This window comes from Squalius cephalus (assembly GCF_949319135.1).
Source record: "Squalius cephalus genome assembly, chromosome: 4".
Classification (NCBI taxonomy): Eukaryota; Metazoa; Chordata; class Actinopteri; order Cypriniformes; family Leuciscidae; genus Squalius; species Squalius cephalus.
Genome location: NC_137125.1, coordinates 23408279 through 23429291, shown reverse-complemented (window position 1 = coordinate 23429291; position 21013 = coordinate 23408279). Strand labels below are relative to the sequence as shown.

Below are 21013 nucleotides of genomic sequence, written 5' to 3'. Positions count from 1 at the left end.
GCGTCTAGCTAAATCGGCAATAACAAAGTTCTGTCTAAGCTTCATTAATGTCAAGAGGATTTGGTCCTCTGCTGAAAATGCTGACGATGTGGGGGCAAAACGTTGCAAGCAAGACACAAGGGTTTTGAATTCGAGAAGTGGAATCCCTGTGTACAGCAGACAGTCTGTATCGTCTTTCAAAATAACATCTGCAACAGGCAGTGTCCTCTCAGTGGATGGGGCAGTTGTCATACCACATGTGATGGTAGGTGCTTTGGAGTAGGTGTGGTCCTCCATTGTTGGGTCTGACCACTGTGTCTGGGCATCATGGAAGGTCTGTGAGGTAGGATCTGGGTCCCCAGAAACCTGCATCACATCAGGCTCATCTGCAGGGAATACATTAAGTACATATTTAGCAGGTTAGTCCTTCAATGACGATTAAAAAAGTCATTAGAGTCTTGAAAAACATCTAGACTGCGTTTAATATCATCAATATAGATATTCTGTAACATTAAATGTTAACTAATAGAGGAAATTAAATTAGCATCTTTCACTGTGTACCATTGTGCCCTCCAAGCTCGTCACAATAAAAGTTTATGCGAGGCAAAAACATAAGGCTACCTGTCTACCATCATGGCACAGGTTTTCATATATTAATAATAAGTAATTCAAGAAAAACAAACGGAAAAAAAAAAACAAGCTAGTTGACATTACATTAATGTTAAGTTACCTGTTGTTGTTGTTGTTGTGACATGTCGAATCCTAGGTCGGCGTCTCTTCTCCGGTTGCTTCTCGTAACCCAGAAAGAGCGTTGGGTACGGGTTATCCACTGTTGGCTTCTTGTCCACGAAGTGAAACGAGCACACAAACAGGTGTTTTGGGGGTGTTTTTAAGTTTAAGTTCTTCCTCCATATTCTATTTGATTCGTCGTCTTTTGGGAGGGGATGGAAACTGTATAATCGTTCACAGGAACACTCAGATTTAGTTTTAGGCTTATGTTCAAAACACTCACGTTTCAGCCACTGAATTAGTTTAGTGCGGTTATATGTACAACCACGAACAGCACATGTTGTCCCTGAGCTCCGTAACGACATCTCTCATTAATGTTTGCGACTTTAAATAGTAGAAAAATGTACTCGAAAAATACCTAACCTCTCCGCTATGTAACACAAAATACCATTGATTTACTGCTTCCGCCACCTAACCGGAAGTTTCACCCACGTTCTATTTTACAGTAGCGCCCCCCGGAAACAGGTGGATACATTGGCTTACTGGGTACTCTAACCTGCAACATGGGCTTTAAAGGGGTGGTTGAGTGTGATTTCACTTTCCTAACTTTAGTTAGTGTGTAATGTTGCTGTTTGAGCATAAACAACATCTGCAAAGTTACAACGCTCAAAGTTCAAAGCAAAGGAAGATATTTGCTTTTAAAGAAAAGGACACACGACATTCCTCTCGGGTTAGTGACATCACTATGTATAAGAGTACATTTGTGACTCAGCTCAAACTTTAGCATCCATCTTTTCACATACAATAGAAAGTCACTCTGTGTGCATCTCACAACAGTTCATATATGAGCAATTTATAGATTTATCATGACAGAATATCCTAATTGAAGATAGTTAACTCCACATCAGCAACATAAATTCATCAACTAACCATTCAGAGACGTCCTGTTGCATTCTACGTGTTGTCACTTCTTCTTGAGTCTCTCCATCCTTATCTGACTCCGTTTAACATTAAAGGCAGAACAGTTTCTGTCATTTTAGTGTGTCTGCGTGAGGTAACAGCAGCTGCTAACAGACACCCCGCCCTCTGCAGCAGCTCATTTGCATTTAAAGGGCCAGGCACAAAACGGTGCGTTTTTGCAAACCCTCAAAAAGTGACAACTTTAACTTGCTATATAAAAATATCTGTGGGGTATTTTGCGCTAAAACTTCGCACACACACTCTGGGGACATCATAGATATATTTTACATCTTGTGAAAAGGGCATTTTACCACCCCTTTAAAGCACTGTGAGTTTGAGTCACTTATAACGTGCATTTGAAAAAACAACACGCGTCAAGCATCTTTCCAAAACATGAGAAGCATTTATGAACCTCATCCAAGAACAGACAACATTTAATACCATGCATTTACTCCAAACTCACTTCATAACGACAGCTGAGCTCCTCCTTCTGTGAGATGATGTGCTTCTTACACAGAATAAGGCAGTTGTGTATTTATAAGTCATGTTTAATCAAAGCGTTTCAATCTTCTGTTTATTCAGCTACAGCGATAGGGATTTCCTGGAATGATGCGCATTATTGTACTTCTGCGGTGGGGCATATTTAGCGGGTTTGCGTGAGAGCGCCCTCTGGCGTTCAAATGGGGCAGTATTTACTACCGATCAGCCGCACTCCACTGACAAGCTGCGCATAAGATAACCGCTTGCGGTTTTGTTGCGATTAATCGTTCAGCCCTACTTTAATTGTAAGAAATCAGAATTAATAGCCTATGTATTTAATTTCTTGTTTTCTTCATGGCACTCTGAGGCTGAGGCCTTCACTGCGCACTAGAGCATTGGCTTGGGATTTGGCCTTTGTGCTTGAAGTCCTGGCTTTGGCTCCCTTCGAGCCTATTGAAGAGGTTTCAAAAAAAGTTCCTTACATTAAAAACTTTCTCCTTGCTATTTCTTCTATCAAAAGAATAGGAGACTTATAAGCCTTATTGGTTGCTCCATGCCTAGAATTCCCACCTAATAGGCCGGGTTATGTCCCTAAGGTCCCAACTAATGTTGCAGGTCCCATTATGCTGCAGGCCTTCTGTCTTCCACCTTTCTTATCATCAGATCAGGGAAAACTTAATCTGCTATGCCCTGTTATGGCTTTGGATGCTTATGTCCACAGAGCTGTCCTGTGGCGAAAGTCAGATCCACTCTTTCTCTGTTTCGGGTCACCTAGAAAAGGGTACACTGCATCTAAGCAGAGAATGAGCAAGTGGGTGGTTGAGGCTATCACACTTACTTATGAAGCAGCTGGTCAGCCTTCACCTATGGCTGTCCGGGCCCATTCTACCAGGAGTACGGCTGCTTCAAAAGCTTTATTGTTGGGTGTCTCCCTTCATGACATTTGTGATGTGGCAGGCTGGTCCTCACTGCATACATTTGTGAGGTTTTATAACTTGGATCTAGGATCCACTCCGGGGTCTAGGCATGGAGCAACCAATAAGGCTTATAAGTCTCCTATTCTTATTTACTTTACATTTATATACTCTACAGCAGTGTTTCCCAAACTTTTTTTCTGGGGACCCACATTTTAAAGTCGATAAATCCTTGTGACCCAATAAACATTAGGCCCATATAGTTCATATATCACGAAGAGAATTTATGTATTAACAAAATATGTATGACCATTTTTAAGGTCAGTTAAGCTTCCACTTAACTATTTAAAAGAGATACAGATATTTGACACAGCACATTTTTTTTTTATTTACCAGTTGTTGACAGTAAGTAAAATGCAGAGGTGAAATGAGAAAGGAAGAGTTGACAGGGCATCTCATTGTTTTCATATTCTCACCATTACAGTGTACACAATTTATACTTAATGAGACAAAGTCCCAAGGCGTCATATACTGACGCTTTTGACATTTCGTCCACATGCAACGCACATGGCACCCTTTAGCGTCAATATGAGACGCAGATAGATATGGGCCAGAAGGCGCCTCCTAGCGGTCTAACCCTACCCCTACCCCAGACCTAAACCTACCCATAACCTGTGCGTCTCATATTGACGCTAAAGGGTGCCATGTGCGTTGCATGTGGACGAAATGTCAAAAGCGTCAGTATATGACGCCCTAGGATGAGAACGCGTTTATAGCACACTGAAAAATAGTGCTCGACTTGGCGACCCATACAAAATCTCCCTCGACCCACTTGTGGCGGCTTTGGGAATGACTGCTCTACAGCATGAGGTCCAGCAACTATCCACTGTAGACATTAGATATGTATATTATGTCTTATGCAAAACATTTCTGATGTGAACGGTGTAGATACGGTATCAGACGGATATTCCACTGGGGATAATGAATGTTTGACAGGTGTTATCATCAGAACTTGAGTCAGCTGTGAGGTTGTGAAGGAACTCTATGAAGAGTTGTGTGGCTTGTTCTTTTTCAGAGAGATGACATTTGAGGACACTTTTAGTAGAAAGGAACTGGCAGGACTGTGTGATTCGCAACACCACCATCAGAAGGTTATTGATGCACTACAAACCGGTGAGACATGAATAACCATGTGTAACATTGATCTACTGATGAATGAGTGCCCTTTTTGAAGCCATTGTCAGTGCAATCTATATACACAGATTTTATTCAAAATCTTTTATATGGATCATTTTGCATGTTTGAATTTGTTGGCAGTCTTTAGAGTGCAGAGTTTCTGAGAGAGAGTGTGAGGTTGAATGGATGTGGATGGTCAAAATGACTAGAATTACTTTACAAGGCACTTTGAATACCAAGGACTGCCCTTTGGCCTGTCCAACACGCCAACACTCTCTTCCAGGCTCTTGTTAAAACAGAGGTGTCCAACTCTGCTTTTGGAGGGCCACTTTCGCTGACTCACCTTAAAGGTAAGCCTACCTGCGTGCTGACGTCATCTCACGCTTTGTTAGGGGGCGCACCCGTGATGTGCTTCACTCATGGGAAATACACATTAGCGTTGTTCTTTCTATAACTTTATATACTTCTTTTCAGGAGTACTACACACAAACACAGTATATATATCATTATGAGACTGATATACAAACTATCTATATATAGCGCCTTGGTCATATCCAAAAGGCTTCAAAATCTTGAATGGTGTAGTGAAATAACATGAAATGTTGGATTGCTTATGATTATATATATTTTTAATAAGCTTTCACGCAAACTCATAGCTAAAATACATCATGCCAGCCTTCCATGCAAGCCAGATTATTTATGCAAATTAACTCCAATGAAGTAACTATGTATTTTTTTTTATTTCTTTTTCCATTGTAAACTGTAGAAAATAGCCTGTAGAGTATTTTGCATGGATGGGTGGCAAAAATGTTTGTACATAATATTAAGTAGAAAAATAACATTGGCATATTTGATCAACTTGTATATATGGACATTTCAAGTAATGATTATATAATTCTTACACTGAAAACAATTCTGCAGTTCTACAGTTATTTGTTATTTTGTGCAGGTCATGGGTGGAGCTCAGATGCCCGTCAGGGAGTCCTGGACATCAGTAAAAATGGCCACAAAGCCCTGAAAAAGTCACAAACAAATTCAGACTGTATCACTGTGTTTTCCAACCATTTTGCAATATCAAAAGAAATCCAAACCCCGTACATTTCAGAATACAAACATTCAATAGTTTAACATTGAATAGTACTCACATTTTTTATAAGCAATTGAGAATTGATCAATCTAAAGCCTTTCAGTGTGGGTAAGGGAAAACCAGTCTTCAGGGCCGCTAAAATGCAAAGTGGAAAAAGGCGTTAATTATCAGTTACCAGACTTTCTAAAAAACAGTTTTGCAAAGTCTATAGTTTTCAGAAGTTGCTTTTTTGGTTGCAAGTTTGTAATAAATGCAATATCATACCATTTATTTTTGGAAGTACAAACATCTTCACTGCCATCACTGACATTTGCTCGAGTGTGTCAGTCTGTACATTGAATGATTAGACAAAGATAAAACATCTCATAATGCTGATCTACTAAAGTGAATTTTTGACATGAATCATCACTGTCTGGTCTCACCTTAAAATCACCAATCTCAGATGATCCGAGAGTCAGCGTTAAACTTGATGCAGCATTCAGGGCAAAAGATGATGCAGAGTTTCAGAAAACGTACACTTTTTTTTGGTAGATATCTTGGGCTTACTTAAAGTATTCATGCATTAAGAAATAAAATGTTGACATATAAGAGGTAATTTTGCTACAAAACCATAGTGTAAGTTTGAGCTTTTGCTGAAAGCAAGCTGTCAAAGCTCATCGACCCATTTTGTACTTTATTATGTAATAGAGATGAATGCACCAGTGCAAGACTGCTGATCAACACAGATTATTTAATCATGGCAGCTGTAATAGTAATCATGCTGAATTTAAATTTAAAATGTCTAGCATTCTAATCTAGAGAAAAAAATAGCAATAAGGGTTATCCAGTTACCATGTTAAAATATACTGCATCATTCTCAGCACTGATGGCGTTATATAGATATACAGTATCTCATGAAAGTGAGTACACCCCTCACATTTCAGCAAACATTTTAGTATATCTTCTCAAGGGACAATACTATAGAAATGAAACTTGTATAACATATCTGTGTTGTTGCTGACTGGATCTCCTGTGCCCTGGTGGAGCCGAATCCCAGACTCTGCAGTGTCAATGCTCACAAAACTCCGACTCAAGGGAAGTGGTCCTTTTCTCCCACACTGATGCGCGTGTGTGTTTTTAGCATTTGAGCTAAAGGAGTCATTCTTAATTGTTGTTCATTTCTGCGAAGGTGCCAGATCTAGGGGCCGACGGCAGAGCAGCAGACACGACGGTATTGTTGATGAGCCCACATGAAGTATAGGAAAGGAAAGTTGTCACTCTAGTCACCCGAGACTGTTTAAAGTTGCCGGGCTACGAGCAGGCTATCCATTGATTTTACGATCTCTCCACTGACAGAAGCAGAGCGGCGCCACGGAATTCCTGGTCCTGGATTTTTGGATTGGAATAGGCTACTCGAGGTCCCGCTGAAGCAGACATTCTGTGCTGGTGACAGGGGAAACACAGAGCTAACTCCAGGCTGGACTGGACTTGATTATTGTTTCACCCTGGGACAGAATATTGGACAATACCTGGTTTTATTGTCTCCCCTGGATTTTGAGGAGGAGATTGTGATTTTGATGTCCTTTTAAACTTAACTTTTAAAATAATAAAATACTATTTTGATATATTTCTTGTGTCTTTCTCGCTGTGTTGGTGTGGCAGGGAATCTAGATTTATTTAAAATTAACAGACTTCCAATCTGTTACACTACCACCACCACGCTCAACTGTAGGCAAGACACAATGTTCTTGGTACTCCTCACCAGGGCGTCGCCACACATGCTGGACACCATCTGAGCCAAACAAGTTTATCTTAGTCTCATCAGACCACAGGACATGGTTCCAGTAATTCATGGTCTTGGACAGGTTGCTTTCAGCAAACTGTTTGTGGGCTTTCTTGTGAGCCAGCTTCAGAAGAGGCTTCCTTCTGGGACGACGGCCATGCAAACCGACTTGTTGCAGTGTGCGGTGTGTGGTCTGAGCACTGACAAGCTGACCTTCCGCTTCTGCAACCTCTAAAGCAATGCTGGCATGATCATGCATCTGTTTTTTGGAGCCAGCTTCTGCACCTGACGCACAGCACGAGGACTCAACTTCTTAGATTGACCCTCGCGAGGCCTGTTCCAAGTGGAACCCATCTTGGAAAACCTCTGTATGACCCTGGCCTGTTCTGTAACTCAGCTTCAGGGTGTTACCAATCTTCTTTCAACTTTGTGGAGAGCAACTATTCTAATTCTCAAATTCTTAGAAAGTTCTTTGTCATGAGGTGCCATGTTGAACATCCAGTGGTCAGTATGAGAGAATTGTGCTCAAAGCACAAATTTTAACTGCTCTAATACAAGATACACACATTTGTATGGTCCTGTCAAGCAGACAAAAACATGAAAATGATGATGTGGCATTGCATGGTTAAACGACGTACAGCTATTATCACTTGGGGTGTACTCACTTTTCTTGCCAGCTATTTTGACAATAATGGCTGTATGTTGAGTTATTTTCAGAGGACAGTAAATATATACTGCTATACATTGCACATTGACTACTCTAAAATATATCCAAGTTTCATTTCTATAGTATTGTCCCTTGAGAATATATACTAAAATGTTTGCTGAAATGTGATATATCCTGCTCCTGTATATATATATATATATATATATATATATATATATATATATATATATATATATATATATATATATACACATACAGAGAGAGAGACAGAGAGAGAGAAAAAAATCAAAAGATAGATAGATAGAATGAAAAAATAGTGTAGAAAATGGCCAATTATTTCTAAAATATAAGTGTGTTTGATACTAGTAACATTATAAGTGGACCTCAGGGAACTTAATAAAAAAACAAAAAACAAACAAACTGGGTAACGCTTTAGATTACAGACCAGAAAGTACTGTACGTGTTTTTATTGTACTTACCCTGTAACTACATGGAACAAGAGGGTAACAAGCACCATTTTAATTTACAGCAATGTCACACTTATCCTGTAACTACATAAAACAAGAGTATATTTACCTAGTATTTAAGCAAAAGTTGAAATAGGTTTAGTTTTACTTGCCTTGAAACACAGAAGCCAAAACTTAATCAGTGCACTTTTGCGATCAAAAATAATTACTGTATAAATGCACTATGTACCCCGTAATTTTAAAAAGCCTTTACGTATTAGTACACTATTGTAACAAAAAGCTACGCAGTATGTTCTTAATAAATTGCTCCCAAATGTAAGGTTGTTGTATCATAACAGAAGAATAAGTGCCCCTTAGTTCTAAAATAATTACAGTAGAAATAATGTTAATTTTCCAGGTTGTTACCCCTTTATTCCCCAAACTTTACATATTGTTCCCTTATACCTACACTTACGTACTTTTAGATGCGTTATAATTACAGAAAGGTAAGCTGTAAATTTGTTTTACTTACACAATACTTTTCGGGCTGTAATCTAAAGCGTTACCAAAAACTGCAATGCACGATTGAAATTAAAACAATTGTTTTCATTTTAAAAATGGAGCTCATTTGACTGCGTCTTTAACTGGACAAATATCAATGAAACTCACTTTTTCATTTGTAAAGCTCCAGTCAGGTTTTTGTCAATCCGAGCACTTCCACTGAAGCTGCCGTCCTGCAGGTGGAGTGAGAGAAGAACACTGAAGTTAATTCTAAGCTGAATTGCTGTTTCCTTTTTGATTAATTGATAAATTTGGTGAACACATGGTTCTGTATCACTGTTTGTAGTTTCGACTTTACAGCTTATAGAAGGTCTTGCCAACATGTAACATGTTTTGTGCAATTTTGATATTTACTGTTAAAGTGTGAGTTCCTCTTCACTTTTTTTATACTATGTTTTCGTGCATAATTTGTGTACTCACCAAATCCAGTCTGAAGAGAGGCACCAGCGTACCATCAGGTTTAACAGCGGAGAACTTTGCTGCAGCCGGCACATGAATGTCTATCACCCCTGAACTGAAGGAGAATAGTGGCGTCTCGCTGGCGTATAACAGCACCTGCATCTCCATGTTGGGATACAATGTGCGTAGCTGAACAAATAATTTGTAAACAGAGCACATTATTCATCTTGATAACAACTTGATTTTACTTGAAAACTATAGAACATGGAACAGACACATTTTAGACATGTAAATACACTTGAGATTTGTGACTGGTGTTACATCAGTATATGCAAACGTAGTCATTCTCTAGTTATTTACTGGTTGACATTAATCATAAGATATTTTATAAATGATTTTTTTTCCCTTACAAAGTCACGACCTGTACATACACTGACCTGTGGAACGAAGGCACCAAACTGACTGGTGTTCAGATGGATTGGAGAACTCTTTGGTATCTACATTAAATGAGAAGAATGAGTGACTTAATAGCTGAATCTATATTTTAAATCTATAAGAGGGCATGATTCCTTGTAAGTCTATAATGAGTTGAGATACTGTATAGTTTCATACATTAGATATGGTAATAGTATTTATTTTTTGTACTTCCTCACCATGTCATCTCTGATGTTGATTTGAAGAGCCCCAGAGCTGAGGAATGCATACGCTGCTGAATTCACTAAGAACTCAGAGGCAGCCATTGAAAGCGTGTAGTTTTCTGCATACGGCACGTCAAACACGCTTGGAGAGAAAGGCGGTTCAGACGGAGAACTGCGGCTGTAAAACTCAACCTGTCACAGGAACAACAACCAAACGTCATTGGCATGTTACGGTAAAAATTCCAAAGCAAATAAATAAAATCCATAACACTGTTTACAAATCGAGAAATCTATTCGAATTCTAAATATATTCAGAAAGAGACACCTAATAATAGTTGGGGCTCAGGGATGGTTGGACAGCTCAGAGAAGCCAATCCTGCTCCTGGAGAGTTTAGCTCAACACTCATGCCTGGAAGTCTCTAGTGATTCTGCAGACCTTGATCAGCTGGAAAGTGGCCCTCCATGAGCAGGATTGGACACCCCTGTTGTAACTGTATGCATTTAATTTATGGTAATAAAATGTTAAGCTGGGCAAACACTGTGCAATTTTGGTCTGAATCTGAGCCGATTCCTGAGTTGTATGACTCTTTTTTTGAGTCCGGACGAATTTCAGCTTTGTCGTGCAGTGTACAGCGGGAAATGAGAGGCGATTAACCTCTCCCGACCGGCAATCAGATGCTCGGGTTAATTACTGATGTTAGAACCTTTGGTCTCCTCTTGTGAGGGTATCGCACAGTTGAAGCAGAGCTACGAACCGATTGCCCCTAAACTCAGTGCCTTTTCCCTTCACTGCGCCTGCCTGAAAACAGAAGTTAAACCATTGCGACACAAAATGGATATTTTAAGTCTCAGCTCCACGATCGGACCGTATAGATTGTGAGCTTTGGCTTTACATCTAATGCGATTTACTTGTACAGTGAGAGTTGGTATTTAACAAAATAAATGCTGAAATCACACAGTGTATGCCTGGCTTTAATCATTATTATAAATGCTGAAATAAAAATCCTTACCTTAATATCTAAATCAAAGCTTTGATGCGTCACAGCCGGGGAGGATGTGAGAGGGATGCTCAGAGATATATATGGACCCACAGGTATGTTAACTAGAAAGAATTAATTTGAGCGTGATTACTGTAGTCATCTAACGAAGAGGAATGTAATGCGTGCTGTAGCTTTCCAAGGATTTTGTATTTACAATCACGCCAACAACATGTCATTAAGTAGCAATAGCTCAATAATACGGCTGAAATAACCCACAGTAGGGTGAATCTCACAAAAATGTTCACAGCAAATGCAAGAAAATTAGGTCATTTTAGTGATTTTTAAATGAAAATTAATCACATTTATTATGGAAAATAATGCCACAATGCAAAAAGAAAAATATTATTGGTCCTAAGAATTTTTTTCTTACTGCATAATATGTCTTCTTTTAACTATAAATTTATGTGATCTGTATATAATATATCATTTTCAGACATGTTTGTGTCAGTACCAGGTATTTCCTGTAGAGTTTCCTCTAATCCAATTATTGCTTTTTGAACTGCCGGGCAAATCTAAAAAAAAAAAAAATAATAATAATAATAACAATGATTGAGACATAATGAGAAATATCACCAGCAGCAGATAATAGTGTTGGCTAATTTGTTTTGAAAAAATGACAAACCTTCTCACGTATCTCGTCTTTTTTTCCACTGAAAGCACGTGCAAATAGCTTGAAAATAAAGCTGCTGAATAGATAGAATAGAAATGCTCCATTAGTGGTAGTCATAAGAGACATTCACACTTGTTGTGTGTATCTTCAGGTATCATCAGTCTTTTATGCTTTGTTAATACTTACCTAGCTCCTCCATGGAACTGAAAATTCACACCTCCTACATTAGCACTACACTGAACAGTGGTGATGGAGAGACGGCCAGCATCATCCGCTAACTGCAGGAGGGTGTAGATGTGGACATTGTACACAGCCAGATCAAATGAGCCGCCATCATGGCTGCAATCATAGAACAAAAGACAATCATATGGCATATCTTATACAATCAATTTCTTTACATTACAAATGTCTTATTTAAAACATTTTACTTTGATATAATGCTTGCCAGCTATCTCAAGGGATCTTTCCAACGCTATCTCTCGACCAATTCGTACGAGTGAGTAAAATGTGGCTGATTCGATTCACCTCACACGTACGAATTCATACGATTTGTCTAAACCCCAGTGAGGGTTAGGTTTAGAGGTGGGGTCAGAGTAGGTAATTCGTACAAATTCATAAGAATTGGGCAACTCGTAAAATATGTACGATTTAGCAAAAATCGAACAAATTCGTACGAGTGAGGTCGTATGAATTCATACGAATTAGACATAGATTCTGGGCTTTCAGGGGCCATTTGTCCCTCAACAAAATCTGGACCAACTTGGATGTGCTTTTCTGCGGGTAAAGTAGTTGTGGCGAGCAGGACGAGGACGAGGGCCGTGAGAGAGCGGCATGAAGGCCGGTGGCGTGATTACTGATAAGCGACATCTGCGCGACACACCGGTCTCGTATCTCTCATGGAGGAGCGGAAGCATAAAGGAGGAGCGACGACAGTGAAGAGAGAGAGAGGACAGGCCTGGACTTATGTTGTGGTTTTTTATGTTTTATTATGTGACAGCAGTCGTCCGTGAGGGGCTGCTGTCTTTTAGTTTTGTTTTGTTGTTTATGTCATTAAAGTCTTTAAATGTTTGCCGGTTCCCGCCTCCTTCTTCCCATAACAACGAACTGCATTACAGTAGTGTCTATTTCCTGTTGCTGGAATGCGATGGTTGAGATGACGGCAGTGACGGATTCTACATTTGTGAGATGGACATACTCCCATTATTTTCAGTTTGTCAGAGAAAAGGACAAGAAAGTAATAGTCAAGTGCAATCTGTGTGTGACATCGAGAAATAGCATAAGTAACTTGAAGAAACACCTGGACCAGTGCCACGAGTTTGTTCGTCTTGGATAAAAGCTGTTTGCTAGAGTGTGGGAACTGTTTTTCTTTGTGGAAGCTATAAGTTTATTACAAGTGAACTAGTCAATTTTTTCTACTCAAATCAGTAGTTCTTGCCCAATTCTTTACTTATAAGTCAAATAGCTGTGAAATAAGTGGGCTATAAATAAACCAACGGTTATTACCACTTTATGTCAGGTTCTTGATCACCCTTTGTAATGAATAATCAAAATCAGTCAGGTCCATTTGCAATAGGTTTATTATAATAATAATAATAATCCAGGCAAGGGTTCAGAGGCAGGCAGCAAGCAAAACAGAGTCCAGACACAAGTCAGAGGGTCAATAGGCAGGCAGCAGATAACGAGAAGATCAGATCAGATGGGGTCAAACACAGGTAGGCAGAAACACGGGAGAAACGCTCAGAAATGTTCAAAACAGCAAAACAAGACTTCGCACTGGTTGTAATGTGAGCGTGGTTTTTAGGTGTGTATGGAAACGAGATGCAGGTGCGTGAGTGAACAGTGATGGCAGATGGATGCGTGATTAGTCCAGGAATGATGTACTATGGGAGATGCAGTTCGTAAGGGAAAGTCAGTATTCGGGTGACGGCGCCCTCTGGCGGCCAGAGAGGGAGGTCATGGAGTCGGTGATCGTGACACCCTTGTTGGGGTTTATTTGACTTATGTCTGTGTGTATGGTCCTTCTGATGAACTACTGTAATATCATGAGATTGTGTAGTAAGGTTTATAGAAAATGTTATTTATTTTCAAGATCACGTCAGGTGAAACTGATTTGATTGCTGTCCCCTTCCCCATGATTCACTGGTACACTTACATTATGCCAAACTGTGTTGCCCAGTTGCCGGTGAAGGCTAGTGTGAGTTGACTGACTTCCACAGATACACCAGTTCCCTCTACAAACACCAGTGACGGGTCTGGCATGCTGCGCACCACAACCCGCATGCTGGAAAGACAAAAACACACTGATTCACCATTTATGGAATATATTCATATTAACACAGCCATTTTTTTGTTTAAATAACTGTTTATTACATGTGATGAATATAAGAACTACTGACTGAATTTCTTGTATTTGTGTTTGAATGAATGCATTTAGTATCTGTGAAAATTTTAAGAACATTTTAATTAGTTCATTTGGTGTGATTGTTTGTTAGTGAACTGACTTTGATAAGACATAATATAGAGTGCCAATCTTGATGTCCACCCCACCCCGGACCTCTGGGATTTCAGTTCTCTTCAGTTTGCTTTGTATTTGGACAGACAACATCTGAGACACTGAACACATATACAGAAACAGATACAGAAGCACATATCACCTCTTTAGCATCATCAAGATTAAAATATACAAGATTTCATGCATTTTAAAGGGTTACCACTGGCAATGTGAGTTTTTAATAAATCTTGGCTGCCTGTGCAGGAGAAAGGTGTTTTTATTTATTTATTTATTTATTTATACAATCTGTGTTAAATGACTAGAAAAAACAGAAAAATGGGCTTTGGCCTTTTTCTCCTTTCTAAAAAGGGCCCTTTTGCCAAAACTTCCACACCCATAATGCACTGGACTCATGGAAGTATGAACTGTAGTTATATATACTGTGTAGTTATATATACTGTGTATGTGTGTATATATATATATATATATATATATATATATATATATATATATATATATATATATATATATACATATATGGTCACACTTTAGACAGGGTCCAATTCTCACTATTAACTACTGGTATGACTTTTTCCTCAATAAACTCCTAATTACTGCTTACAAATAGTTAGTGAGGTAGTTCTTTATTTTAGGTATTTGGTAGGAATTGGGTAGCATAAGATGCAGAATAAGGCATTAATATGTGCTTTATAAGAACTAAAAAACAGTCAATACCCTAACAATATGCATGCTAATAAGCAACTAGTTAATAGTGAGAATTGGACCCTAAACTAAAGTGTTACCATATATGTATCAAGAAAATTGCTGAAGTTAACCTTTAAGTACTCAAATAAAATAATTAAAACATGAAATATTTGTGGGTTTATATTACATATACTTTCTGTCATGTCTCTTTCAATAAATACCCATTAAGCAAGGGAATGATAGATGCTATTAAATGCCCATTAGGGGACTTTTTCCACTTACCAAAAATTGTCTTCACTTTTATTTAAAATAAATGCCTCTCTGAAAATGATGATATGATATGTGATGGGAAAAGGGAGAACAATGGGATTGGAAAAAGGTTGATTCAAACTCTGGATGGTCGCATCAAAAGCTATATCAAGTATTCTTAAAGGTACAGTATGTAAGTTTCACCGAGAGCCTAGGAGCGGAGCAAGGCCGGTGGAGTGAGTTACTGAGAGACGCCTGTGAGACACACCGGTCTCGAGTCCCACGGAGGAGCTACGGAAGGATATAAGAAGGATTGAGGACAGTAAAGGCACAAGAGAGGACTAAGACATTTTACATTGTTTTTTTTCTTAGGGCTGTCAAGCGATCACATTACACAATGTGGTGATTAATTAATCGCAAGTTAATTAAATTATACTTTAAATAAAAAGCTAAAACTGCCAGTAGATGGCGGTAAATATCTAAACGAGTGGATCATTGAGTCATTCATTCATTTGATTCGTTCAAGCAGCTTATTCATTCAGGAATTAAGTAAACGGCTCTCTATGAATGTGCCATTGAATCATTAGTTCTCTGGCATTATAGATAAAATTTTCATTGACAAAATTGTCAATGAAATGTTGTCACGGCAGACAATATTGTGTCTAAGATATAACACAATATTAACTTCTTATTTATTAAACTTGTATAAAATCAATATCACATTTGCACTCAAGCTATTTGGGACAAAAACAGTACTCTTATGATATTGATTAACTGTGTCATATATTATATAAATATGAGATAAAAGCTCATACGGGGCATTTTTGCCCTGATATCTTGAATGTTAAGAGCAACTAACTGTTTTCTATAGGATCGATCACACAGTGTGTTGTCACCATGTTCATCACCAATAAACTGTATGAAATGTAAGATGAACTACGTAAGTCTGATCTGGGGCAGGAGGGTGTGTTAAATGCATTAATTAGTTATGGGAAAAATTAAAGTGTTAAACTTATTAATTAAATGAACACGTTAAATCAACAGCCCTAGTTTTTATTATGCCTATCTGTTATAATTACAGTGGGTACGGAAAGTATTCAGACCCCTTAAATTTTTCACTCTTTGTTATATTGCAGCCATTTGCTAAAATCATTTAAGTTAATTTTTTTCCTCATTATTGTACACACAGCACCCCATATTGACAGAAAAACACAGAATTGTTGACATTTTTGCACATTTATTAAAAAAGAAAAACTGAAATATCACATGGTCCTAAGTATTCAGACCCTTTGCTGTGACACTCATATATTTAACTCAGGTGCTGTCCATTACTTCTGATCATCCTTGAGATGGTTCTACACCTTCATTTGAGTCCAGCTGTGTTTGATTATACTGATTGGACTTGATTAGGAAAGCCACACACCCGTCTATATAAGAAGACCTTACAGCTCACAGTGCATGTCAGAGCAAATGAGAATCATGAGGTCAAAGGAACTGCCTGAAGAGCTCAGAGACAGAATTGTGGCAAGGCACAGATCTGGCCAAGGTTACAAAAAAATTTCTGCTGCACTTAAGGCACCTAAGAGCACAGTGGCCTCCATAATCCTTAAATGGAAGACGTTTGGGACAGAACCCAAACCAGAACCCTTCCTAGAGCTGGCCATCCGGCCAAACTGAGCTATCGGGGGAGAAGAGCCTTGGAGAGAGAGGTAAAGAAGAACCCAAAGATCACTGTGGCTGAGCTCCAGAGATGCAGTCGGGAGATGGGAGAAAGTTGTAGTAAGTCAACCATCACTGCAGCCATCCACCAGTCGGGGCTTTATGGCAGAGTGGCCCGACGGAAGCCTCTCCTCAGTGCAAGACACATGAAAGCACACCTGAAGGACTCCAAGATGGTGATCAATAAGATTCTCTGGTCTGATGAGACCAAGATAGAACTTTTTGGCCTTAATTCTAAGCGGTATGTGTGGAGAAAACCAGGCACTGCTCATCACCTGTCCAATACAGTCTCAACAGTGAAGCATGGTGGTGGCAGCATCATGCTGTGGGGGTGTTTTTCAGATGCAGGGACAGGACGACTGGCTGCAATCAAGGGAAAGATGAATGCGGCCAAGTACAGGGATATCCTGGACGAAAACCTTCTCCAGAGTGCTCTGGACCTCAGACTGGGCCGAAGGTTCACCTTCCAACAAGACAATGACCCCAAGCACACAGCTAAAATAACGAAGGAGTGGCTTCACAACAACTCTGTGACTGTTCTTGAATGGCCCAGCCAGAGCCCTGACTTAAACCCAATTGAGCATCTCTGGAGAGACCTGAAAATGGCTGTCCACCAACGTTTACCATCCAACCTGACAGAACTGGAGAGGATCTGCAAGGAGGAATGGCAGAGGATACCCAAATCCAGGTGTGAAAAACTTGTTGCATCTTTCCCAAAAAGACTCATGGCTGTATTAGATCAAAAGGGTGCTTCTACTAAATACTGAGCAAAGGGTCTGAATACTTAGGACCATGTGATATTTCAGTTTTTCTTTTTTAATAAATGTGCAAAAATGTCAACAATTCTGTATTTTTCTGTCAATATGGGGTGCTGTGTGTACAATAATGAGGAAAAAAAATGAACAAATGATTTTAGCAAATGGCAGCAATATAAAAAAGAGTGAAAATTTTAAGGGGGTCTGAATACTTTCCGTTCCCACTGTAATTTTAAACCGTATGGTGGAGAAAATGCTGTTTTTACTGTTACTACAAATAAAGCTATTTCTGATTATGCTATGTTTGCCATTTGACAAAATAGTTGTTTCTGATTTCTTATTAAAACGAGATTCAAACAATAAGACTAACCGTGTTGAGCTATATAACAATGATTTCTCTGGATTTAAACATTGTTGGAAACATTTGGGATAATGCAAGCACACAAGTCAACAAAATATATAAGATTGTTCAAGTGGTTTTTGGATATATTAATCCAAAAATATTACATATTGTGCCTTTAAGCCCAGTTTTCAATACTTTTATCACTGCATGTGCCAGTGGCTGGTGTTTATGTCCTACTACTGCCAGCCTAGAAACATTTATGATTAACATTCACGGATGTCATCCTGTTTTGGTGACATGAAATAAGTTTTCTTTTTACTAAAAAAATAGATTTCGGAGGGAAAGGGTTATATATGAAAGGAATCAGTGGATAAATGTATACTACATTAAAGAAAACAACCACTGAGCATTTCCCTGGTGGACAGTAGCTATCATGTCTAACTCACAATAAAGAATGTTGTTAGATATCATTTCAGATCAATGCAGTGAAAACTTACCATCTCTGAGCCCCTTCTCTGACAGAAGAGCTTTTAATGCAGGATAATCTGCATGTGTGTATGTTACTATCATCAGGAAATAAATTACCAGCTGCATCCTTCAACTCCTGCTGTGTAAGACAAAATACATAACTCATGAGATTAACCTGTCTTTTAACTTTTGACAGGTATTTACACTGCAAAGCTAAAAAAGTATCATATTTGGTACATCAATGTATTATTGCAATTACTGAGTGTACATTTAGTTTGAATTTTGGTGTTAATTCTCAAACACACCGTTTTTATTTATTTATTTATTTTTGGTCAAGATGAAAATATAATTTAACCAAACATCACATCAATTGTATTATGATTAAAAAATCTGAAGTACATTTTTTTAATGCATGCTGTGTATTAAACTCATTGGTGTAGAGTATTCTCTTCTTAATATTCATCTAAGTGGCTCCAGCAGCAGATAACAAATCTTAGATGTCTTTAGACTGTATATGTGTTTGACATTCTCCGCATCCAAACGCCTCTTCGGATGATTTGAACCGACACTGCTTTCAGTGTACATTTATTAGAATGTGTGTAAATGGAGCCCTTGACCTTTGTATTGCTAAAAGAGTGTATATTTTATTTTTGCAACAGTAATCTGTATCTTCACTCTCTGGCGATGTGAACAGTAATCTGTATGCTGAGCTCTGGATGCTTCAGTTTGATCTGTGTATAAAAACCCTTCATCCCTCAGAATCTTTTACAGTCTTGCAGCTTTTGAGTTGCACAACAGAGAAGAAAGCAGCGATTTCAAATAAAGACAGCACATTTATATTTATCAATGCTTTTATCTGAAGTGACTAACTGTGGTTTTAAGTTTGACATTTGAACCTCATCAGTCAGCACTTACACTGCAGTACACACTACAGTGTTCAACACCTGTTATAGATGATGTGTAAACGCATGAATAAATCATTTACAACACTTTCTGCATCCCCTAATCTAAAGTGTAAACTATTCATCACTTGTAAATGTGTTACATATCATTCGTAGATTACCACTTCAAGAATCAATAAGGCATAAGATCTATGCCTTATTGAATGTTATCTATGAATGATGTTTAACACATTCACAAGTGATGAATAGTTTACACTTTAGATTAGGGGATGCAGAAAGTGTTGTAAATGATTTATTCATGCATTTACACATCATTGTGTTGAACACTGTTACTTGTACGTGTACAAGGCATTTACAACACATTCTGCATCCTCTAATTGCTACATACATACAAAAAAAAAACATAATTTATTAAACATTTAAGAAATGCATATTCATGTTTTCTAAATGATTAATTAATCATTAATCAATTGTAAATGACTTAACTGAATCTACAAAACATACATAAAATAATTAACATATAACTTATTAATCATTTATGAACGCATAGTGATGTTTTGTAAATAATTATTTAATCATTCATTAATCACTTGTAAATGACTTGTGACAGAATTTACAAAACATACATACAATGTATATCACTTGCAAATCATTTATGAATGTTTTGTAAATGATTAGTTCATCATTAACCAACCACTTATAAATGACTTACAACTGAACGTTATTCTAAAGTGTTACCAAAAATTGTATATGAAAAGTATTTTTTAATAAACAGTTTCTTATTCAAATTTGATATGAAATAGTAAGAACGTACCTCAAAACATATAGCACAGCCTGGTGTCTAAAGGGAAAGTGAGTGTTTCTGTGTGAGTGTTTCCTCAAAAGCTGCTTCAAAAGAACACCGTTCACAAGGGAGTGGCGCGTGTTCAGTTCCTGTTCTGGGTGTCTTTCAATATTGAAGGATAATTACTAGTGCTTTCAATAAAAAGAAAAAAAATATATATATTTAATCAATCACACATATTTCTATAACTAATTGTCATCTTCCTAAATTTGTCACAAGAATCGTTTAGAAAAATGTTGTCAGCTAAAGAGAAGCTTTAAATGTCTCCCTGCAGCTGGAGACCGAGGTAGAAACTGTTAAAAAATGATTTAAAAAAAAGTCTATGGTTAGTTTTTCCCTTAAATCCTCGTACTAAAATTGACTTTACATCCATTATTTTTTTTATATTTACTTGATTTTGCATTTCTCTCCACCAAAATCCTGATCTTGGGTAAGATTATAATTATAAAAAAGTAATTAATTAATTGCATTTTCAACAGTGTAATTTGATTACTGAACTATTTACTCTCTCTAGAAAGTATAGCATTACTAATTACTTTCTAAATCCCATATCACCCTCGACCAGTTGAACAACACAAGGATTGACTTGAAACTGCTCTTTTAATCCTTTCAAATAAATAATATAAAACTGCATGATTCATTCTTGAATTGTACAAAGTATTTAAACAGAGAAGGTTACATTAAAAACATACATTGCAACATCAAACGTTAAATATTGATGTTAAATCCACTTTTGTTTTATAATTGTTCTGTAGTCTATACAGTATTTAATGCACTTACATTAGAACTAATTAAATGACAGAAAAATTAAGAGTAACCCCTTACTTTACTTTTCAAGGGAAAAGTAATTCAATTACAGTAATTATTTACTTAGTAATGCATTACACCATCACTGATCCCAACCCAAAGCTCCCTGCTGATAAAATGATCAAGTTAGAATCAAGTTAAAGCTGGATCTGAGGACCGCTCTTATGGCGAAGAAGGCTTCGGCTCAAAAGAGGTACTGATGTCACGTGCGTCAGACCACTGAGGACAGCCCCAGCCAGGGTGGAGTGGTGTTCACCTCAGTATACGGTGAGTACGGTCAGT

General features: G+C 38.0%; 1 protein-coding gene across 2 annotated transcripts; it reads right to left on the bottom strand.

The window, feature by feature from the left end:
- Positions 1-4686: 4686 nt before the first annotated feature.
- On the bottom strand, positions 4687-19986 carry LOC307157357 (bactericidal permeability-increasing protein-like). Of its 2 annotated transcripts, none has more exons than XM_079869250.1 (16): positions 19895-19986; positions 18208-18317; positions 13950-14061; positions 13601-13729; positions 11635-11787; positions 11461-11524; positions 11290-11350; positions 10809-10900; positions 9814-9990; positions 9598-9657; positions 9182-9349; positions 8870-8934; positions 5748-5790; positions 5590-5653; positions 5384-5460; positions 4687-5252 (listed from the first exon to the last, which is right to left on the bottom strand). In XM_079869250.1, exons 2-16 carry the CDS (start codon positions 18302-18304, stop codon positions 5202-5204), a joined length of 1413 nt encoding a protein of 470 aa, XP_079725376.1. In that variant the 5' UTR covers positions 18305-18317; positions 19895-19986; the 3' UTR covers positions 4687-5201. The 2 variants fall into 2 exon arrangements, with proteins under 2 accessions (XP_079725376.1, XP_079725375.1); XM_079869249.1 differs by having other exon boundaries at positions 18208-18314.
- Positions 19987-21013: the final 1027 nt, after the last annotated feature.